The 24,775-nt window shown below is 41.1% G+C and overlaps 1 protein-coding gene across 1 annotated transcript in view; it reads right to left on the reverse strand.

Moving 5' to 3' along the window:
* The window catches only part of LOC104500044 (A disintegrin and metalloproteinase with thrombospondin motifs 12-like), a gene marked incomplete at its 5' end in the record, with an annotated part of 48,104 nt that overhangs the window by 13,761 nt on the left and 9,568 nt on the right, over positions 1-24,775 (reverse strand). The window contains 5 exons of the mRNA XM_010143637.1: positions 844-987; positions 4,433-4,643; positions 8,567-8,693; positions 16,491-16,632; positions 18,055-18,299. Coding sequence (XP_010141939.1) covers positions 844-987; positions 4,433-4,643; positions 8,567-8,693; positions 16,491-16,632; positions 18,055-18,299 — 869 coding nt within the window. The remainder of the gene's footprint in view (positions 1-843; positions 988-4,432; positions 4,644-8,566; positions 8,694-16,490; positions 16,633-18,054; positions 18,300-24,775) is intronic.

The following is a 24,775-nucleotide window of genomic DNA, read 5'->3' on the forward strand; positions in this document are numbered from 1 at the left end:
GCCAGGTAGTGTCATTTCTCTTCTGTTGTCAGTCTGGTCCCTTGGTACATGGCCAAACACTGTGGGCATTACTGTAACTGATGCTTGCGGGGTAGCTACTTCTACAACAGGCACATCAACTTGCAGACTGACATAGTTTGTTGTTGTTGGAAATGACACCCCTTTTGCTGCTCTGCTATCAGGCAGGAGCGGAGAAGGGTGTTGGTGATGAGATGCTGGGTGGGGCTGAGAAGTCGCTCTCTCATTCTGAAGGACAGGAGAGCCAGTATCTAGGGTTATACCCCTGGTTCCGATTTCAGGATTGAGTTGTGTGCTGTAATGGAGATCAATGGGTTTCTCACTGCCTCCAAGCGACCCATCAGTGTTGTCAGATTCTTCGGTTAAGTAATCATAGTTGGATGTTATTTTTGGATTACTAGTAATAGAGAAGACAGGATTGTCCTCACTTCTTTGCACCTCACTCCCTACAGGAGAAACTGGCTCACTTTCAGAAATATTTTCAGTATGTCTTATAATTTCATTACTAAAGCTATTATGAAAAGGCCATGAAGTAGTATTTTGGTGTGAACTATTTTCAGTAGAAACAACTGGATAACTGTAAACATCACTTGGTCCAGCAAAATTATTTTGTAATGTTCTGTTGGTTGTTCCTGCTTTTTCTGAGACATTACCCAAAACAGAGGATGTAGGCAAACAGGGAGTTACACTTTCAGGCTTGTGTGGTTTTGTTGTTGTGTGTGTCCTTGGGCTTGGTATGGGTATTCTGTGAGGCGGACTCTGGCTGGGATTAGTAGTTGTTTTTCTGATTATGATCTTTCCTCTTCTGGGTGCCAGTGGGGGTACCAGAAATCTTCCAGCAGAAGGACATTGCTGCAGACCACACAGGGCCTTAGAGTTTGGTCTCTTTGAAGTATCACATGGCTCATCATTATTTTTGGCACAAGTGACATTACGAGTCCTTATTCCACCACCACAAGTAACTGTGCACTGCAAATGAAACAGAATTAATATATCTCTTCTCTTCATTCTGCTGCACATATCAATAAAAATAAGTATCAAATGACAGCTGTTTATAAAAAAGAAGTATCATTATAAATAATCAATAACAAAGCTTTTCCTGAGGAACAAGCCCTTCATTCTAGTGTTCTATCATGGAGCTCCTTCTAAATTTTTAGAACAGTAAATGTCACCTTGCAGAAACGGGTGAAAAAAGACTGGATGATAAAGACAAACTATGAAAGTAATATGCTAGTATTTGATTCTTCAGTGAATCACAAAAGTTGTTTAGCCAATACCTTTTTCAAGATGTTATAAAAAACAGACTAAAATCTTGCCATCAAAACCATACCTGACTGGCTCAGAGCTGGCTACCCAGTGTCACAAACCGTCTGTGATCATACAATACATGAAGCTCACAGATCCTTGTTGACTTTGTGAAATGGAATTTTCATTCAGTTTTAGTGCAACAACCACATGCTGCCAGGGCTGCTAGCACGTATCTCCTAAATTGCAGGCTACTGAAAGTAATTAACCTATCTGGCTTTTATTTAAATGCAAGCACTGTTGTGTGTAAAAGGTGCCGGAAGCCAAGAAGACCTAGTTTTTCTGTGATGCTTTTCATCTTCAACCCCATAGGCATAGGAATGCCTTCAGCAGCTCTCCCTTCACTGAGGACTTTCTGAAATTTCAAGACACTTCTCTGGTTTGAGGTACTAAGGCTGGATGACTGTTTGGGTATGAATGGAGATGTTATATACAACCTACTGGAAGAAGCCTTCCTAGGTTAACTCAGCTGCCTTAAACCAGGTGCTCAGCATGAAGTGGTGAGCACTCTTATGGCAGTCCTCTAAAAGCAATGGAATATCTAACCATTTTTAGAGCTAGTCTAGGTCATGGAGCAGTAGAAACACCAGTGACCTTGTTGTGTTTCTGGGGCTTTCTCTGATATTAACACCTGTAAAATACCATCAACTCTGCAAGAACAGGAGCAGGAAGGAAAGCAGAGTAACCTCTGAGCAGGTAAGTTCACTGGCTATTCTGTCCATCCTCCTTGCACTTCCAGCTGTTCAGCACATTTAAAATACTCAGAGCTATGCAATTTACATCAGCTGCAATTTGACCTCTGAAATAATCCAGTAAAGGATTTTGCTTATTGAGGAAAACAACTACTAACATTAAGCTGTTGCTTACACAGAAATACAACTCACTTACTTCATCATACTTTGCCATACTTTGTGGATTATTTAGATTCGCATTCATGTGAGTTAACAGGAACATCCAACCTCATTAACGTTTTATGGTAATGCCTCCAAGTACTACTTTGAAAATCTCTGCTTTAGATTACAGCCATGTACTAAAAAGAGATTTCAGAATGGCCACAACACTCTAAATCCTCATTATCTGCCTAAGTAAGTATTTCAGTTTATAAGACACAGAATTTCTAACAGCCAGAGCAAAAGTAAGTTTTGGCTGTATAAAATCTCTCCTTTACACTCAACAATAAAGAACATTCTGCAGGTACAAGTCTTCTGTCAACCCTGTCATTTGTGCAGGAGAAATAGTCTGCCTTATGCTCCCTGCCCAATTTCTACAGGTGTAGACATGTATTTCTGTCAGTAACTTGCAAATACAATCCAATGACACATGAGCTCTGGCTGTATGCTGTAACAGCATGCCCCATCTATATTATCTTACTGTTAGCCATGTAATCCCTGCCTATTTTTTCACAGGCAGTTAAAAGACGTGGCTACACAATTCACAAAACAATCATCATTCAGTGACGACAGTTTGTAAGTTGCATAAACTGAATTAATACCGTCACAAAATTCTGCTCTCACACATGATAGTGAGTTTGGTAAAAAAAGTTAGGAAAAATAAGGGAGAGAAATTTTCAAAAAGGGAATGGAATAGTTCAGTTGGAAGGGACCTAAAACAATCACCTAGACCAACTGTCTGACCACTCCAGGGCTGACCAGAAGTTAGAGCACATTGTTAAAGGCATTGTCCTGACAGGCTTGGGGCACAGACCACCTCTTTAGTAAGCCAGTTCCAGTGTTTGACTACCCTCGCAGGAAAGAAATGCTTCCTAATGTCCAGCCTGAACCTCCCTTGGTGCAGCTTGGAGCCATTCCCACGTGTCCTGCCACTTGATATCAGGGAGAAGAGCACAGCACGCGGTTGGGAGCCATTCCCACGTGTCCTGCCACTGGATATCAGGGAGAAGAGCTCAGCACCTCCCTCTCCACATCCCATCCCCGGGAAGCTGTAGAGAGCAATCAGGTTGCCCCTCAGTCTCCTTCTCTCCAAACTAGACAAGCCCAGAGCCCTCATCTGCTCCTCACAGGACATTCCTTGCAGCCCCTGCACTGGATCTGTTGCCCTCCTCTGGAGGCATTTAAGGACCTTCACATCTTCTTCAGTTGTGGGTCCCAGCACTGCACGCAGCACTCGAGGAGAGGCCACACCAACGCTGAACAGAGCGGTGAGGGGTAGTCACCTCTTCTGACCGGCTGGTGATGCTGCGTTTGATGCACCCGGGATGTGGTTTTGTCTTCTTGGCTGCCAGGGCACGCACTGCCGTCTCCCACTAGGCTTAGCATCATCAGAGATTTTTAGCATGAAAGCATGCTCTGTTCTACAGTCCCAGTCTGGCTCAGCAAGCCAAACCCCTAGAAACTGAGGGAGTTGATTCTCACCCTGTACTCTGCTTCTGTGAGACCCCACCTGGAGCACTGCATTCAGCTTTGGGGCCCCCAACATTAAGCAGGACAAGGGAATCCAGAGGAGGGCGCCAAAGATGATCAGAGAGCTCAAGAACCTCTCCTATACAAACAGGCTGAAAGATTAGATTCTGGCTCATTCAGCCTGGAAAAGAGAAGGCTTTGGGAAACCTCATAGTGACCTTCCAGTACCTGAAAGAGGCTTACAGGAAACATGGAGAGGAAGTTTTACAAGAGCATGTAGTGATAGACTGAGGGGTAATGGCTTTAAACTGAAAGAGGGTAGACTTAGATTAGATGTAAGGAAGAAGTTCATCACTGTGAGGGTGTTGAGACACTGGAACAGGTTTCCTAGGGAAGTTGTGGATGCCCGATCTCTGGAAGTGTTCAAGGCCAGGCTGGATGGAGATCTGAGCACCTTGGGCTAGCGGGAGGAGTCCCTGTCCATGGCAGAATGGTTGGAACTAGATGATCATTTAGGTTCCTTCCATCCCAAACTGTTCTATGATTTATTCTATGATTCAAACAGCTAACACTCAACACTTGCTGAGGTCTTCAGCAAGCAGGCCAGCTTTTTCATTTCTACACAAAAGATTCGGTAACAAAAAAAAATTAAAAAAAGAAAAGGGGGCAAAAAAGCAGGTCATGCTCTCTGCTGACTATAATACGTTATTTCGAAAAAAAGTTCAGTATTACAAATGACATGAATTTACCTCAGTCCAGTTGCTCACTGTCCAGTCAGATGGGCACAAGACATCTCTGTTGCATGACAGATGGGTCTTTGGCTTAAGCAGGTGCTGGCACTCTGTGACAGCCAGCGCCTGCTCATCAGATCCCACTGTCTGGATGCAAAGCACAGTTCTCTTCTTCTGGCCTGTGGGGCCACACGTAGTTGAACATTTCTGCCATTCTCCTGCCCACCATCTGAAACCCAGAGGGTTAAGAAACATCACAAAACAAATCACTAAGGAAAAGGTCAGAGACTACAAGAAAAAGAACCAGTAATTTAAATTCTGGGTTCAGATACATGCTTTTCGTATGAAGCCCAGATCACTCATGCTTTCTAATCTGTTCTGTGCTCCAGTATCAGCCAGTCACTGAAAGATGCTGACTCCCAGACGGCAGTAGGAACCAAGTATTATGTTTCCGTGATGTGTAAGAGTTCTAAGATTGTCTTCCAAATACAAATTTGAGGAACCACCAGCAAGTTTAGTAATCTATTTCCTCTATCCTATTGTATATCTGCTTATTGCTACCTCAGTACAGAAAGAGTTGACAAATTAAAGTCACCAGTGAGTCTGTAATGACAGCACAAAGGTGAAGAAGGTCCCCTCACACGTGTCTATGCTGCTGGTAGTCCACAAGTGTTCAAACTGGCTCTGGAAGGGGAAGCAGCAAGACACAATAACCAGGCTAGTCAGAGCAATGCTGCGTGTGCCCATGTGGGATCAGTGCACTGCAGTGCTGCACCACTGGGCCTAGACTCTGGACGGACTTTTCTATACCTTCTTTCTTCATGAAGTAAAAACAAGTCCCTTATGTGTCTCTTCTGATTAAGGATGGTCTTCTATAGCGTGCTATGCAATGTTCCACTGAATGAAAGACAAACGTTTCCTCTAGTGCAGTAACTTCCAATGTTAAATGCCTTACTGACAAGAGCTGTCCTCTTTATATCCAGCCTTTCTCCAGCTTCATTCACCTATTTCTTCTCAGGCTGACCCAGAGTGGATCAAGTATCTGCATACCTGCATTCCATGTTAAGAAAGGAGGATGAAAATTTCTGGGTGTCTGCTATTTGAGAAGCATTGGCATCAGCTGTGACACTTGACTAAAGATCTATCCTTTCATTAAAAAAAAAACCAAACCAGAAAAGTCTTTGTCATTCAATGTAGAGTACCCTAGGCAAGAACATAGCTCCAAGCTGCTGTATAAAAAAATGTGCCCCAGCTGTGAACTCTGAACCACTAAAGCTCCTAGACAACATTACTTGTTCCTGAGTTTTGAAACAGGTCATGCAAAGCCTTATGCTGAAAGAAAAAGGGATAAATTTAGAAAACACTTTTCTAGACAGAAAGGTGGAAAGAATTGGTTTTGACTTACGATCAACACTGTTCTATTGTATTTCTTTCCTTTTAATGTCAATGAACTTAGAGCATAACAATCCCATTCTGATGAACACATCAAAGTTCATTCAGTTTTGTAATAGTTTTTGCTCCTTGCTTTGTCACCCATCTTACTGCATTTTTGACTTCTTTAATTTCCTAACAATTCCCTTTCTCTTTCCTCCATAACTTCCATGTTCCTTCCCTGTTTCCTGACTAATTTACTCCTCATTTGCAAATGAGCTGTCACTGATGTGGAAGGTACTAGTATCTATTCCTAATCATTAAAAACCCCCCAAAACTCAGAGGAATCAAGCTATGCACGTGGCTAATTTGTGCAACCATCTGGTTTTCTCTGGGGTACCTACACCTGCCCTCCTTCTCTTTAGTTACATATACATAGTATATGTCACTTCCTTTTAAATCACCCCAGAAGCCCTTTGGGGCACAGACTGTCTACCTGCTCCAGAATGCAGCTCATTGCTAAGACAACCCTACATGAGGCCTCTGGACATTGCTGTAATAAAAGAACAGATTATTTTTGTCCTTCTCCTGCCTTTCTTTGGATTGTTTCTTGCTCTTACCGGCTTCTGCAAATAACGAAAGAAAACTAACTAGTGACTACACTTAGTGGCTAACTTAGAGCCTAAAGAGAAAAAGCGAGTGCACCTCAATGGAACACAGCAATAAAAAAAGAGAAAAATACATTATCGCAACCTATTTCAGGGTGGTTTTCATCTCGTGCATCTTCTTTCCAATTTTATCTTCTCTCTAGTAAAAATTGCTGGCGCTTTGGCACAAATGTAACTTTAAGTGTGCGAATTGCCCTATTACTTTTAATGGAACCAGACCATATAATTCAAGTTGCAGACATGCTAAGCTGACAATCCCTCCCTCACAGTTTTCAAATGGCTCTGAGTGTTGAGCAGTCTGCAGGTTTAAATACTGAACTCCTAGCAATAACTTACCAGAGATTACTGCAGAACCTATTTTGACCAGCAGTAATGGTGTGTGATTACCTATTGCACACAAAAAATTTTTCAGAAGTCATGGAAGAAAGTAAGGTGCTCCAAAGCTAGGAAATTCCAGAATTAAGATTTTATTCTATTGCATCTTCATGGTCCATCTTAAATTACATTTAGTCATGTAACTTTTTAAATGGAGTCCTTACTCGTTCAGCCTAGGTAACAGATGGTACTGATGATGGTACAAATAGTTAATTTTGTATTTACCACACACACTTCAAAAACCTTGCTCTATCTGAAAGTTTATTCTGATCAGTAATTGGAGTTTTTGATGGAACATTTTCCTACTTGCGTTCCAGGGTACATGTTTGTGCTTTAAACACTCAAGCACGAGAAACTTAACATGGAAGCACATGCACTCTTTTCTGCCTGGCCTGCCGAAGAGCTCGACTCACATGTCACATAATTCTATAATATGCCCAACAAGAGATAAATTCTGCTCCCCCACTTCCAAAAGCAGGTCTGAATAATGCAGTCTCTTCGAAAAAATGGGATAGACTGAGCTCATCTGGAACTTTGGAGTAAGTAGCCCAGTTTATATGTGCTATAAATAAAAAACACTCCTACACATGTGGGTAGCCTCAGCTCTTAACCTGTCAGCTAGTTAATAAGCTTGATCTACTGTCAATAGATTTCCTAACAATCTACAAAGAATTATGAAATGCTGGTAGTTTTTATCAGTCATTTATAGAGGCTGCAAGCACAAAGATGTCATTCCCAGAGGAGGCATCATATACTGTTGTGACGATACTTGGGAACAACTAATAAAACCAACAGCCATGCAGAATTTTTTATATTAAAGCTTCATGAAATTCACTGCTGGCAAATGTAACGTGATATACTTAAGGGAATCATTGTAATGACTTCTACTTGATTCTGATTTAACTAGAATTACTATGGAAAGACTGGCATACCATTGGGAACAGCATGATAAACAATTTCCAAAGACAATGAAAGACAAAAGCAAGATGTTCCAGTACCTAAAGTATGAATCTAAACCCACTATTGATCCCTTCCAGCAAATCCATGCCTATTTTACAAGCCCACAGTTCTGCCGTCACCTGGCATGTTTGCTGTGCTTAGTATTCCTTACCCTACTTGCTAAAATAGTAGAACAGAAAAAACAGAGATGAAGACTAATTAAAATAATATTATGAGAATGGAAAAATTATTCCCATATGATCACAGAATGAAGAGAGCTGTACTTAGCTGGAAGGAAAAACAAGAAGAGACACAATCAAAAGATGCCAAATATTAAGTGTAATAACGGCTCATTCTCCCTCATAAAAAGGACAAAGGAATATCAAAATGTACTGAAAAACAGCATCAAAAAACCCTCTTTGCAAGTTAGTTTTTGGAACATACAGTAACACATTATCACCTGAGCTAAGACAGACACAGGATTTTTAAAATAAAGAAGAATTTATACAGTTTTCAGGCACGCCTGCACCTAAACTGAACAAAAAGAGGTTCTATACAGATGAGAACAGATGAGCCGCTATTCCCAGCACAGACTGCTCAGTAACTTGTACGGAAACTTCGTAGCAGAGCTCAGTCCTCATCTGTCCATCACTGAGCTTCTGCCACCTCATTCTGAAATGCTTGGGAGCCCCTTACTGTGGCAGGCTGTAGATGCTGCATAATCTGGTATTAGAAGCAATATTCTCCTTTGAATATGGTGGCTATTTAGCATTACCAGAGCCCTCCCAGTATCCGTTACCTCGGTGGACAGTCCTTTTCGTAGCATTTCTTTTGTCGCCCTTTTGGCTGTGTTGCTGGGTCGCAGAAGGAGTTTTTGATTGCTCCGCTTCCCTTCCACATGCAGTGGGCAATCTGGCGCCGCACCCCTGCAGCAGAAAGACACACCAAAAAATTAACAGGAATCCCCGGAGGCTGAGGATGAGCTGTGGAAATCATCCAGCACGGAGAGTACACACGGGTCATGCTCCACATCCCAGCATACAGCAACAGCTGTGAAAATCCCTTCTGCTGAACGTCTGGGCTAAGTCAGATATAAACATCCTTTAATGAAGCTGAAAAGGTGTTAAGTGAGCCCTTTTAGATTAGAGAGCTCAAGCAACACATTAGAAAGCACTTTCCTTAATCTCAATTCAGTTGTCAGCTTCAGAGAGGGCTCCTGCAGCCCCTGAAGCAGGTTTAAAGAGCTGTGAATGGTTCTTGGACTACTCACTGTAAGAGGCAATTCAGCAGCATCAGGCTATTCACTGCAAGGGTACGTTTTCTGATCTTTTGTTTATACCTGGAAGGCTGTTTAAGCAGAGTACAAACTAGAGTGTATTAGCAAAACTGTAAGCCTGTGATGAATTCCACTTTTAAGAAGCTTTGGTACAAAACTTGACCAAAAATGATGATGCCATAATATGAAGGAGAAAATCTTCTGTTTTCTAAATAACTAAATACACAGCATTCATCACAAGAGTAATGACAAGAGACACAGAGACAACCCACACATAGAGTTTGGCTTATTTTGTAACAGTTCCACTTACAAAAACTCCCATGCATTTAACAGAAAGAAACATAAACCAAAATAGAGCCATCTGAAGAAAGCCAGTTTCCAGGGTCCTGCCTTCCAGACAGTTTTGCAATAATTTGAGGTAGGTCTTGTGCTGCAAGCCCAGTAAAAAAAATATTGCAATATTACAGTTTGGAAGGTTGTAGCTAGACTGATATAGAGGCATTAAAATAGTAGCATTAGGCACAAACAAATCCCAACGACTAAAAAGACTGAAGAAACCTTATTTATTAACTTTTATTAAATGAATTCACAGCAATTAATACGCAGACAGTAGGTCATTGTACCTTTGTGACTTATTCTTCTCATGGGAAGCAAAGGGCCTAAATAGCACTGTTACTATGGTGTCAGGAATAAATGTTAGGCTACTTTTTGCAGAATGTTTAGGAATCAAGCTTTTCTTTGCCTCACACATCCTAATAACTAGTGTGGGAAACTATCTGGAACATAAGAACAGTAATTCATAGATAATAATATTGGGAAATATAAGAATATTCCTCTATACAACATATACTTACGTTCCTCTATACAGCAATGTCTCTACACATGGCAATTGAATTTCCTAAAATTTCATGCTAGCATTATGGTTATCTTGCTATAAGTGATTTCACAGCATTCAAATTTTTTTCCCCTCCAAAATTTAACAATCTACTTATAAAAATAAATACAGAAAAAACAGAATACCAACTCTTAACACTAGGAAATGCAAAACTAGCAGCAGAGGTAACTTTTGGTGGGGGAACTGAGCATGTACTGCATGTGTGAAGAGTAGGTTGTAGTCAGATATTATTAAAAAAGGCCTCCATAACATTAAGAAATTAAACACTTTCTATGCATATTTGGGTCATTCCACAGAAGCAGGTGGAAACCTCTATCTCATTGTTACAGCACCTTAAGACATCAGGTCTGTGACACTGCGAGGAAATGCTATAGCTTTCAGAGTACTTTTAGAATTGCAACTGAGACATACAAGACAATTATGGGTAATAGCACAGGATTTGATAACCAAGTCTCCTCCAGTCATACATGAAGGTTTATTTGCTAGAACAAAGATTAGTTTCACCTAGAAGGGAACATTAAGTGACTGTAGCCCTGAGGCATTCAAGCTCCAGGGCACACAATGTGGAACTAGCTACATGACTCTCTCCTGTCCCCAAAAAGCAGAAAGCTTTTTGGTTCAGCACAGGACTCCCAGTGAGTGTGCTCTGTTTTACGCTATGAAAAATGTAACTGGAGGAGTTAGCAATCTTCCTGATAGTTGCAAACAAAGCAGTTTGCAGAAATATGTTCCTATTTCTTGCAAAACCATGATATGTTGCTGTTACAAATGCAAGAAGAGAACTCATTTGCTTTGATAAGATTTTTTTAGTGTCATTTCAACTGCTGTAATTCACTTTAAAACCGTTATAAACCTTTGCAAAAGTTTTGTTTCATGACTATACATTTCCTGATTGTTGGCATCAATACACTAATTTATTCACACAGATAATTTCTAATATGGAATTTATGTGAATTCCCACTGTAGTTTCAAAATCTGGGAAGTTCTGGGATGGATGCATATATTTAAAGAAGCCATAAATGCACAGTTTTTTCATCAGGGCTGTGCATAGTTCAGTTTCAAAGTTGGAAGGAATCCTGTATGCATTTATACACACATACAATGACATAATGAAACACAGCTGTTTTCTTCAGGTTGAGGAAGCTGAACCAGAAAAAATAGAAAACTAGTCATCTCACGCTGAACCTGTCCTACCAAATACTCACACAGTTACATAACTTAAACGTGTAATATTCTATTTAAATCACAGAGTAAAAATTCTGAAGACACTTAAAAACTCAGTAAAATTGAAAACATAAACACTATTTTATAGGGCTCTGAGAAGGTCGCTGTTTTCCTCCCTTCACCTCTTTTACTTCTCTCTGACCTCAGTGCTAACTACTCCAACTGACAACTCTTCTGCGTGTGCAGTGATGCTGTTTGTATTCATCAGGACACTGTCTCTGTGGTCATAATCCCACCGCAAAGACTTGCTTTTTCCTCTAGAGTGGGAACATCCCTTTCTTTTCTGCTCACCTGAGCACTCATTGCACTGCAACCCTTCCCACACACTCATGTTTCGTTACACAGAAGTGTACCATCTCAGCTCTGTGAAAAAAACCATACAAATACTTCCGGAAAAAAAGGAGAAACCAAGAATGACAATAGTCAGATCAAAGAACGGTCTTGATTTCACTAAGTCTGCTGAAAGATTGCTTCCATCTCTCTCTGCCACTACATACCTAATGCAGGATTTTTTAGGTGGGAATTTGACCCACTCAGCTCCTGATTTCTCACTTAGTTTGCCAAAAAAGATGCCAGTTTAAAATTACTTGTGTGGAACGTTTTTGAAACAAGAGATTAGAAATCTGTTGGCTGCATAGGTCTCAGTCCGGGCAAAATTAAGGCGGAAAACATCAGAAATTAAGTACCAGAAGCAAGCAAACAAAATGTGTATACTTGATTGTAAAAGTAATTTAAACATGTAATTGTCCCAGTTGTGCACCAAATTTGAATGAAAAAATTTATATTCAGTGTATGCATAAGTTATTTTCACAATGCAAGAGCCAACCTTTACATTCTTAGTTTTATAAATCTTAGACTCAAAACAGCAAAGGAAAATACAGTGACCTTTGTTTTCTACAATCAATGCTACAAGTTCAGTACTACATTTCAATTCAGGAGTACCTGCAGTTAATTTTGCAAAGTAGCCCTGGTAACAGTTGTGGAGGATTTAGAGGGCACATAACAATTAACCCCTGAACAAATCTTACGGCTAAGTCCTTCTGCAAAGCTTTGAAAATTTGCCAATTACTGATGTTATCTATGGAAAAGTAAATTGTTGAGATTGCCTAATATCCTCCCTTAGTTGCTTCTTGTTACATTCAAGGCTACTCAAAGCTGATCCTAAGACACACAATTATAGCTTTTAGTCAAGGATGAAGGATTATACCTGTAATTTATGCGGACCATTAATTAAAGAAAGACCAAGGTGTAGCTGGTCTACAAAAAAACTCAATGAGGCGTTTAAATTAATTTTCCTATAAAAAAGCTTAAGAGTTTTACATGCTCTCAACATTTTGACATTAGGCTCTGGAGAGAGGTTCTTGGCTAGAAGATGCATTGGTTTGCCGGACACTGTCCAGTGTGCATACATTCTGACGGCAAAGCAATTCCTTCCAGAGTCTCTGGAGTCTCTGTAGGCAGAGAGTCAAAGTGCCCTGTAGTAGAACAGAGCAAGGCTTAAGACTTTTACCATAAAATATCCCCTTTGGTATTTGTTTCCCTTGAAATGGACTGCAATGTAGTTACTGAACTATTTTCTTCACTGCAAATAGGTATCAGGTATTGCAAGGTGTTCTCCTTTTCCCTGCATGCAGTATTAGGTATGTCTGCAACAGAAAACACCGATTTTTCAGACAATATTTTTAACTTGTTAAATGGCATTATTGTAGACTGGCCAGACCCACTCTTAGAAACTATAAAAGACAGAGGCATGTGAAGGAAATGAATGAAAACATAAGCACATTTACATCTTCTCTCTCTCAGTTGCAACGGAGTTGGGGAAGGATAGGGGTCAGGGCACAGCGTGGTGCTACCTTGAGACCAAGAGTCTTTTGGAAAATATCTTTAGGGAGCTGCCCTGCGTTAATTCTGAGAATGGACAGTTTCACTCTACAAAGACATTATTCACCACTGGGGCTTTTTCCAGATACATTTCCCTTGGACAAGGAGCTGTATCATAGGGCTAAACCCATGTTTTTTTCTTTTTGAACAGGTGAGGCTTTGCTGGCTTTGCCATCAGTCCATTCCTGTGCCTGTGGCCCCATTTGTCACTTCCTAAATCTGCTTCACTCTCTTGGCTCCAGAAAGCATTTGTTTTAATTGTCCTGATCTCTGTGGCTACAAAAGGCCAAATGCCCTTGGATTTACTGCTATCATATTGACCAATCGTGACAAGTGGTCCTATGCCAAATATTTAGCGAGATCCAGATCTGTCAAGAGAAAAAAATGCTAGGCAAGATCCATTTCTCCCACTGCCTGTGGATGTCAAATTTAGTTCAACAATTCACCTTTTTTGGCCCTCCTTTTTATCCTGGAAAACTATTGGTTTATTATTTACTAAATGATAACTGCAAAATTCCTTGAAGATTATTTTACTACTATCTTTAGTCTAAACAGATGCAACTTTTTTTATCCCCTGGACCTTCAGTCTAGGCTTGTCTTCAGTAAGACTTGTCCTGCAGCACACCAACAGCAGAAGATGATCCTGCCTACTTCAATGCACTTTATTTTATAAAACCTTCAAAACTCTTCAAATGCTTGAGAACTGGCACAACAGGTGTATTACTGCCAATGACAACAAATTCTCAATCTAAACAGTGTACATTTATATAAAATCAATCTCATCATTCAAAGCCAGAAGCAAGTTCTGTGAAAGTCAGAGAGGGTGTTGCTTAATCCACCAATGCTGGCAAAATTCAGTGCCTTTATTCTTCCTTCTGGCCTGCACTGAACTCGGGGGGATCAAACCACAATAATGCATAAGTGTGTGAGACTTTACGGTTCTAGATCAACATTCTGACCATGCTCATATTCCCCACTACATGTAGCAAGACTTTAAAATTTCCATAATGACAGAGGGCTAACATTTTCCAAATACACCTTCCTCCCTCTACTACGCCCCTTTTTTCATGCAGCAAAGCTCTGGGTATTTTCGCTGATGTGTTTGTGCTCTGCTCATCTGGGTACAACCTGCTAATTTAGTGCACCAGTGTGGTTCTTAAGAGGGCCAGCTAGCTCAGATTCAGTGCCAAGATAAAACGAAAACAGCACATCTGGTCCACATTCAGAGAGTCCAGAGTGCAATCAGATTAAGCAGCGGGTACTTGCAGAAAACTGCAAACAGACCTTAGTACCAGAGCTCCCCTTATTCAAGTGATGCATGGAAGCTCTGAGACAGTTTCCCTTTTTTCTGTTCAGGGACTAAGCAACAATACCCTGACTGCATCATATATTAGCAAATTACATCCTTTGTTAGACCTGTTCAGTTGCTTTTATAAATGCATGTATCTAAGAGACAAGAGAGCAAATTTCTTTCCTCCTGTCCATGGAGGAATGCAGAGAAGTGGGAAAGTTTCTGTGCCCTTTTTGAACGGTGATGTATCTCTTGGTTACTGTGCAAACTCACGTCAGTAAATCCATAATCTTGCCTGAAACATAAAATTTCTACCTATGCAAAGAAAAAGACAATGAGCTCAATAAATATTTATTAAGAGCCCAAAGACAGTAAACAGGGGAAGCCACTTATTAAATAAAAACTGAAAAAAAAGTATATCCTGCAGTCCTCTATTTAAGTAATCCATGTAGCAGATAGAAATCAAAGCCACGTCACACAGTTCCTTTAGCCAGAAGGTAGTACACAGGGTTATAATTTACTTAGTGAGAAACAGTTCTGGGAAAAGTGCAGCTGATGTAAAAAAACCCAAAGCAACATAATAAACAGCCTAATAACACTTCCTCCCTCCCCGCCTCTTTTTGCTATCGTGCCAATTGTTCATTAAATACTATTCACAACTAGGTATTGGAACTAAAACATACAGCATGCAATTAAGCAAAACACTTGGGTTTAACTAGAGATTTAGAGAAAATCTTTGGGGTTTTTTTCTGCTAACCAGAAAGCACATAATATTTTGTGCTGAAAGACTCTTCACAAACAATCCACTCAAAACCAAACCATACAAATATTTGCATAAACGTATATATGTATAAACTTCTCTGTAAAACGTTCATTACATATACAAAAATATTTTTTTTAATATAGTAATGTTATTGGGATGGGGTAATTTACACTATTCTTAAATGCTTCTTCTAGTCTTCTAAAATTAAGGCCATACAATATCCTTTGTTCAACCCACTGAAAATGCATTATTATCTAATATGACTATTTTTAGATTATTTTAGGTAATTATTTTTCGTAATTATTGTCAGATCAGAAAATTGTCACTCCTGTAATCATCACTGCTTCTAGACTCCCAACTGTATTTGTTACATTTGTTGTTTCAAAACCTCCAATAATACTCCAGCATTAGAAAGGGAAAATGCTTATTTCATGTTGTTTGTCCAGTGGTTGTAACACGGAGCTTCTGTGATCTTTTATAGTTTTCATACAGATGGTGCAAGAACCAGGTTCCCATCCTATCTCCAGGACTCTTTTTCTGTTCAGTGAAATTCAGACAGAAGGCTGCAATCTCTTCCCCCCAAATGCAGACTTCCATTCACATACAGCAATTCTGTCATCTTTTAAAAACTATTCCTGCAAAGGATGAATAAAAACTTTCACTTTAATAAAGAAACCTTCAGTCTTTTTATCATTATTGTTGGTTTACTGCAAGTATTAACTTCATCTTATTGAACAGTTAACTCCTTAAAAGAAAGTTCTCCTGATAGCATTTTCTGTGAGTTACCAAAGGTAAACTTCTAGACCTCTTGTTAGATCCTACTTCATCGCTGTCATTCTACTTGCTGGTTTAACATGCCTCAGAGACACACAATACAACTGCAGCTGTTTCCAAGATACTGTACTGAGTAGCAAAGACATGTAAGTTCTCAATACAGGTTTAAATAAAGCAGTTACTAAGAAATGCATCAAAAAGCATTTTGCTCATCAAGGCAGGACAGAAATTAATATTTTTTGTAGTTAATGTATTGGAAAGACTCAGCAGGGAAACAAGAGCAGGTCATAAATTAATGCTGCTGGGAAGTAGTGTTATCGTGAACAATATTGACAACACATTATGAAGAAAAGAAAACTGTATACAGTTTTTGATTTTCATTCACAGAGACTCAGAATTTCAGAGTGGGCTTTACAGAAACCTATTTCCCTTAAATGACTTAACAACATTTTATATTAAAGCCAAAATACATTATTGTAATCACGTGACCTGATTTCCCACCAAATGCAGATTAAAGAACTTTACTTCTTTGAGGAAGATGTCCGGATAACTTAGATTAAAGATGAGATTTACCTGTAATGAAGACAAACAGTAATAGAAAAAGGAAGTGAGGAATTACCTCTTCCACAGGTAACACTGCAGGCTGTCCAGTCTCCATACTGCCAAAAATACTCAGGCTCTCCAATCTCATTCTCATGACTTTCTTCTTTGCGTACAGTGTATTCATACTTGATTCCAGGGTTAGTTTCTTGAAAAAGTAGCTGGAGAAAGTGTGTGGTTTATTTAATTACTTATGATTTGGATAATCTACCGGCCCAAAGCTTCCAAAGCATGAAAACAGAAGAACCAGCAAGGTTTAAAGCAGTCCATTTTGGAGCCTACTGCCAGGTCAGAAAAGCAGACTGGCAAAACTTTCATTTGTGTGCTGACAGTGGTACACGTGTATCTTTCTAAGACACAGTTGCTTGTCATGCACTTTTGCAAGCACAGGTCTGCATAACTGGTATCCTATCGACTACCAGAATAGACAACGCAAAGTCTGCCCGAGGCACTGCCAAATGTGCCGCTATTGCCTATCACCATTAGGAATTATAATTTCCCTACTCCTCTGAAGCAGCTGTTACAAAACAACCAGTAGGTCAGAAAACTACAGACTTTATTCAGACACTGCTTTAATATTATTTTTCAGTGTTTCTAGATTAAGAAGAAAAACTCCAATTGGGAAGAGCCACTCAACAAATTTACCATTTGGTTGATGAGCGGGAGAAAAGAAAAACATCATCAAGGAATAAAAGACTTTAGCACTTTTAAAAAGATAAAAGACTTTTAGCACAAAAAAGTGCTTAAAAAAGACTTTTTAAAAAGATAAAAGACTTTTAGCACAAGGGATAAAAAACTTTAGACTCTACTCTTCCTCCTAACTGTTTTCTTGACCTCGTTGATGACAGGGAAGATTGAGCACTCATTAGATGTGCCTCCTCAGCAGACATTCAAAGTGTAATAGTGGCTCACATCACACTACTAATACTTCTTTTACCTGCATGGTGGACCAACAGGCAAACAAGAAAATGAAGATACGTGCAGAGAACAAAGGGGCAATTTAAAACTATTTTTGAAGAATTAACAGAAGCTGGTTACATTAAGTTAGAATCTATAAAGCAACAAAAGGGAGCAACCTCAGATGCTAAATGGATTCATTTAACTTATCATAGAAGCTACTAATGCATCTCTATAAAGCTCTATTTTCTTGCTCAGCCACTGCTGCCAGTCTTCCCTCGCTCTCACTGTTCACAGTCTGACATCAGCTCCCTTTCTGTGATAAATAGTTACTTTTGATCTGAGTTTGGTTCATATCACAACCACATGTTGGTCTAAGCTGGCACAAGAGACAAGGAAGTCTGGGTGAAGGACTGACCAACTACAGTGGGAGTGCTACCCCAGTGGCAGCAGTGGATTATACTAGACTTTCTTAGTCATCAGATGCCGGACATCTGCTTTCAGGCAGGATGAACAACTCTCTCAAGTAAGGTGTTTACTTATCTCCAAAAGATTTTTGCAAGACAGCATGCTAACAGAGTGGTTTATATACAAATGGATGTATTCTTCCATTGTTAGTTTCAGATTCCCAGCATACTCCGCTGCCATTCAAACCCATCAGGTTCTGCTAGTGATCTCCTGTTTACCTGAATCCATATTGATTCATTGGTGGGTCCTGGAGCAGTCAGGTTTTCTAGATCTCCTGTTCTGTCATACTGAAATATTGTGCCTGCCACTTTGTATTCACCATTCCATTGGATGATAAAGCCTCCATTCAGGTAATACTTTTCTGGGTCTTTGCTTCGCACAGCAAGGAAATTTCCTGCTTCTGCAACTTCCATGATTTTGATCCCTCTTGCACCTTTTGGAATTAGCCCAATATCAACATATCCTAAGAAACAAGAAAGGCGCATGGAAGTGAACGACAAAAGTGTCATTGCATTTGACTTACGAGTACAATTATTAAAATATCAGCTTTGCTTGAAAACATACACAGAAGAGCTAACACAGAGCTCATAATTCAATCAGCTAATAGTGTGACTTACCCAGCCAGGTTTTCCAGTATCAGTTGGGGAATACAAACATGCAATGTTTAGGCAACTACAGTGGCGTTTAAAAGGGATATGGAGGTGAATTATTTTCTGAGCCGTACCAGGGGAAATCTGCTCCACAGATAAGCATCAACATCTCCATAACCATAGCCAGAGGCTCTGGCATACTGCAACATGTGTGATCTGAAGAAATGCTAGGGAGTCCCAGCAAGTCAACAGCAGGCTGTGGGAAAGGCCTTTTCAGTTTTCAAGAATTGTTTAATCTGTCGCCAATGCCCAGGTATGTATGTAATTCCATGTACCTTCTCTTAAGTCGTTTAACTTCTCTATGTGTGTTTCCTATAGGTAGCCTTGATACAAAAGCCTGAATGTTATTCAAATGCCTCAAATTACTATGATCAGTTTAACACATTTTTATAAACTACTGATTTTCGTAAGGAATTTCAACAGCTTTTTATGTATAGATATATGTAAAAAGATGGTTTTGGTATGTGTGTTAAGAATTAACCGAGAGCATCTGTTACAGAATTCTGTTTGCACCGCAGGAAATACATGACTTCAGACTCCATGCCTCTCACCTTACAGGGAACTGCCTTTGCTGTTGCTACTGAACTGTAAAAATAGGAAGTTCACACATAAATTTTAACATAAACTCAGACAGTTTTCTTGCTGTTGCACCTAGCCGGGCTTTGGAAATTGCATGGATTGGATGGATGACAGCTCTACAAGCAGGTGCACTGGGAGAGTGAGTTGCAGTTCATGCTTGTTAACTTCAAGATTGGAACATACACGGTTCCCTACTTCTCATCACACACTGCTGAGGTCACAAATTAAATTCTGAGACTTACATTCCATTCACCTTTCTTGCGAAATAAGCTTATTACCTTTGATTACTCACTCACATAAGTGAGATAAACCATACTGGACATACTAAGTGATCTTCAGTATCAATTCCACCTACCAGAAGTACTTACATGCTGCACAACAACCTGCTGTCGTAAGTAAGAGCCCCAAAGTCTTTAGCATCTGAATTTTCTTTGCAGCTCTTTTGCAGGGCGGTAAATGTCATTTCTAGTGTCACACATTGTTCATGCTACAGGAAAGGACCTGTCTACTTCAACCCTCTCCTAATTACATTAAGAATATATATCTATTTTTTTTCCCCAGTGACTAGAGAGTTTCCCAGTTTCCCAGTGTTCTAGAGAGAGACATTACTTGTATTATAGGAACCAGTGGTCTGCATCTGTTATAAGTAACCAAGCTCTGATGATTCTCCAGGTGTTATATTCCTTCAGTGCAGAGGAGACATGCTGTGAACACAGCGTGTGATTGTGTAACTGAAGACTTGATTAGAAGGCATACTCAGAAGTGGGACAAATTAACACAGCATGGAAAATCTTAATTGTGACGTGTCCTGACAGCTTGGCTTTGCAACGGTGGTGTCCTTTTCCAGTAGGGGTTTTTGTTGTTTTTTTTTTTTTATGTAATTAGGATAACATTTGTTCAAAACACACAGCATAAAACCAATAAAACATACTTTTCTTTCTGTTGAAATATAAAAGCCGGTATCCTCTCAAGTTTTTGCATAATTATTTTGGTCTGAATCACCTGCTGTTGTACTGATTCTAAACGTATTGCAACTGTCTGGTGATAGATGTTACCACTCAGTCAATCTATCACACTCCCTTCTCCCTAGCCCTCCCTTCTCTGACTAGCTAAATTACCTCCTGATTTTCCAGAACCTCACGCTAATTCCCAATGAACGTTATCTGCTTTTGAAAGCAAAGCTAATCACCACCAAGCTTTTGAGTTTGTCACTCAACACAATATTTTTTTTGTTTAAAAATTATGTGGATGTTGTTTACATAATTGTTCCTGGTTATATGGTTTCACCTGATAAGGATCTAGAGAACAGAGATTCAATAACAGTCAAAATGTCAGCTGTCTAAACTACATGCTGTGCTTATTAAATCCTGGAGCATATTCATATTGTGGGTGCTACAACACACACGTGAAACAGCAACTCTCAGATGCTATTAATCTTTCCCTTTTTAATTAAAATTAAATCTTGTGCTCCTGAGATGGCTGAGAGTACAACATGAATAAATTCATGCAACCCTTGTTGCAGGCACTGCTCTATTAGGACTGAAAGGCTTGTTTCTCTTTTCCCAGTGCTGTGAGAGAGGCGTAATTTCACTCAGTTGTTAGCACAATATTGTGGATTAGATGATAATCAGATCTGGCTGTTTGTCCTTACAGTTCCCATCCTGCTTTCCAGTTTGTTGTATGTGTGAGATTGCCTGTCTTAAAAATACATGTTCCTAAAGCACAATACTCCTCTAAGCCAGCCTCTGGGCACTACCACAAGCACATTACACAGAAAACAGCACAGGCTCCTGGTGGCATATCAGGCTTGCAAGTCAAGGGATGGTTGCACACAGCCTTCCCATGGAATCGAGGGAGCATTGCAGTGTGTAATTGTAATAGCAAAAATTACAGTCTAGAGACAGTCTCCTAAGTGAGGATCCAGGAGTCCTTCCAGTCTCTCAGATCAGTATTTGTATCACGGCTATGCCCAGACTCCATCTCAGGGCTAAGGTGAGGCACATACCAGATCTCTACCTGCACTGTGGTTGCATGAAAAGGAAGCAGAGGTAGCAGTACAGACCATGGCACAGTTCCAGCCAAATTGGTCAGAAGAAAATGGGATCAGGATAAACCTCCAGGTTAGGGTGAGTACAGCCACAGTTTCTGTGTTTGCCCATCACTGATAAAATTCAGCCCTTGACAGAATTGACACGCACCTAATCTTGCCTTCTGACTGGCCAAGTAAGACACTACCAAACCTATTGCACAATCCTCATTTCTTCATTTTCATAAATTTAATTGCATTGTTTGCTTGCTAATGAATGTTGGAAAATTCATTTCCCCCTACATATACAGGAGAGTGAATACAGAACAATTACCCATCCTTTTGATCACCACTTGTTTCCTGCCCTCTCCCCCTTCCCAGGCAGATCCCTATGTCTGATCCTCACAACATCATTCCTTCTTTTTGTTATCCATTTATTCCATACTTCCTGCACTTTACAGAATGGTAGAGGTTGGGATGGACCTCTGGAGATCATCTAGTCCAACCCCCCTGCTAAAGCAGGTTCACCTAGAGTGGGTTGCACAGGATTGCATTCAGGAGGGTTTTCAAGGACTCCAGAAAAGGAGACTCCACAACCTCTCTGGGCAGCCTGTTCCAGCGCTCCGCCACCCTCAAAGTCAAGGAGTTTCTCCTCAGGTTCACATGGAACCTCCTGTGTTCCAGTTTGTGCTGAGCACCATTGAAAAGAGTCTGGATCCATCCTCTTGACAACCACCCTTTAGATAACGATAAGCATTCATAAAATTCCCTCTCACTCTTCTCTTCTCCAGGTTAAACAGACCCAGGTCTCTCCACCTTTTCTCCTAAGAGAGATATTCCAGGCCCCTCATCACCTTCATAGCCCTCCCCTGGAATCTCTCCAGTAGTCCTTGTCTCTCTTGAACCGGGGAGACCAGCACTGGACACAATATTTCAGATGTGGACTCAACAGGGCAGACTAGAGGCGGAGGAGAGCCTCCCTGAGAACCTGCTGGTCACACTCTTCTCAACACAACCCTGGACACCACTGGTCTTCTTGGCCACCTTTGTCACATTGATGGTTCATGCTTGACTTGCTCTCCACCAGGACTCCCACATTCTTCTGCAGAGCAGCTTTCCAGAGGGTCAACTCCTAACCTATACTGCTGCATGGGGTTATTCCTCCCCACGTGCAGGTCCTCACACTTGCCTTTGTTGAACTTCATTAGGTTCCTCTCTGCCCAACTCTCCAGCCTCTCCAGGTCTCTTCGAACGGCACCACAGCTTTCTGGTGTGTCAGCCACTCCTCCCAGTTTTGTATCACCAGCAAACTGGCTCAGGGTACACTCTGTCCCTTCATCAGTCACTGAGGAACATGCTAAACAAGACTGGACTCAGTACCGTGCCCTGGGGAACATAACTGCCGTCCCCTCATCGAGCCATAGATAGGCTACCACACTGGTCAAGCATGATTTCTCCTTGGGAAATCCCTGCTGACTACTTCTGATAACCTTCTTTTCCTTCATGTACTTAGAGATCACCTCTAGAACAAGCTGTTCCATCACCTTATCAGGAACAGAGGTGAAGCTGACTGGCCAGTATTTTCCTGCATCCTCTTTCCTGCCCTTTTTGAAGACTGGAGTTACACTGGCTTTTTTCCAGTCCTCAGACACCTCTTCTGTTCTTCATGACCTTTAAAAGATGATGGCGAGTGGCCTAGCAATGACATCTGCCAGCTCTCTCACCACCTGCCACAGTGCTAAACACCTGTCCTTTGTGCCTCACTTCTACCCAGTGCTTATCATCATCCAATGCCACAATTTATTCTCCTTCCATAAGACTTTGCATACCTTGCAAATGTTTTGCTGTAAGCAGTAACACTCCTTTGCAGTCATCACAGCTGTGATTTCATCATAACAGTGATTTGAACTATTCTACTAAAAGCAGACTTCTTCTACCTTAACAACAGAAGAGCTTCTGGCTTCCTTGCCTAGGCCTAGATCTTGCTTTTAAATGCCCTGCTCCTCTTGCAACCTGAGCAGGAACCCAGCTGAAACAGCTTAAATGATTTTCTTATGAACCTTCTGAAAATGGGGTGCAGACCAGGTACTTGCTAATACTAGTGTCAACAGCTGAGAACATTTGTGCACACAGAGAAATTGAATGCTTTGGGTTGGAAGAGAGCTTCAAAGGTCCCCTAGTTCAACCTTTGCTACAGTGAGCAGGGACATCTTCAACTAGATTAGGTTGCCCAGAGCCCTGTCCAGCCTGGAATATTTCCAGGGATGGGGCATCTAACACCTCTCTGGGCAACCTGTGCCAGTGTCTCACGACTCTCAGTGTAAAAAATGTCTTCCTTATGTCTAGCCTAAATCTCCCCTCTTGTAATTTGAAACCATCACCTCTTGTCCTGTCACAACATGCCCTACTAAAAGACTGTCTCCATCTTTCTTACAGGCCCCCTTTAAGTACTGAAAGGTTGCAGTAAGGTCTCCCTGGAGCCTTCTCTTCTCCAGGCTGAACAATCTCAACTCTCTCAGCCCGTCCTCATAGCAGAGGTGTTCCAGTCCTCTGATTGTTTTTGTGGCTTTCTCTGGATCCTCTCCAACAGGTCCATGTCCTTCTCGTGCTGAGGACTCCAGAGCTGGACACAGCACTCCAGGCGAGATCTTGCCAGAGTGGAGTAGAGCAGCAGGATCATCTCCCTTGACCTGCTCGCCATGCTTCTTTCGATGCAGCCCAGGATATAGTTGACTTTCTGGGCTGTGCGTGCACATTGTTGGCTCATGTCCAGCCTTTTATCCACAAGTACCTCCAAGTCATTCTCCACAGAGCTGCTCTGAATCCCTTCATCCCCCAGCCTGTATTGGTACTGGGTGTTGCCCTGACCCAGGTGCAGGACCTTGCAGCGGGCCTTGTGGAATGCACACGGGCCCACTTCTCCCGCTTGTCTGGGTCCCTCTGGATGGCATCCTGTCTGTCCCTCCGGCACCACTCACCTCCAGAGCTGGACACAGCACTCCAGGCGAGATCTTGCCAGAGTGGAGTAGAGCAGCAGGATCATCTCCCTTGACCTGCTCGCCATGCTTCTTTCGATGCAGCCCAGGATATAGTTGACTTTCTGGGCTGTGCGTGCACATTGTTGGCTCATGTCCAGCCTTTTATCCACAAGTACCTCCAAGTCATTCTCCACAGAGCTGCTCTGAATCCCTTCATCCCCCAGCCTGTACTGATACAGAGGATTGCCCTGATCCATGTGCAGGACCTTGCACTTACCCTTGTTGAACTTCACGAGGTTCACATGGCCCTGCTTCTTGAGCTTGTCCAGGTCCCTCTGGACGACATATTGTCCCTCAAGGGGACATTAGACCTCCGATTTGCTTTCCATCCTTAAACTCTAATGGAATCCATTATCCAGATGATGCTGCCATTCTTAAGGCTGTGTTGGGACCCCTAGGACTGCTATTCCCATTTTGCATCCATAGGAAAGAAATTTTAACGAAAATCCAAGTAATAATACAGATTTTAAAACTTTTCTTTCTGAACATCAGGAGGTAAGTAAGACTTCAGGTAAAACTGATCACCCTGCCCTGTAGCGAAAGGCTGAATTATTAAATCCCTTTCCTTGCATTTCCCTTGTCTGACAGGGTAACTTAGCTTGATACTGAACACATACTGCTGCAGCACCAAACCCAAGAAAGGTCC

This window comes from Buceros rhinoceros, unplaced genomic scaffold, assembly GCF_000710305.1.
Source record: "Buceros rhinoceros silvestris isolate BGI_N320 unplaced genomic scaffold, ASM71030v1 scaffold7649, whole genome shotgun sequence".
Classification (NCBI taxonomy): domain Eukaryota; kingdom Metazoa; phylum Chordata; class Aves; order Bucerotiformes; family Bucerotidae; genus Buceros; species Buceros rhinoceros.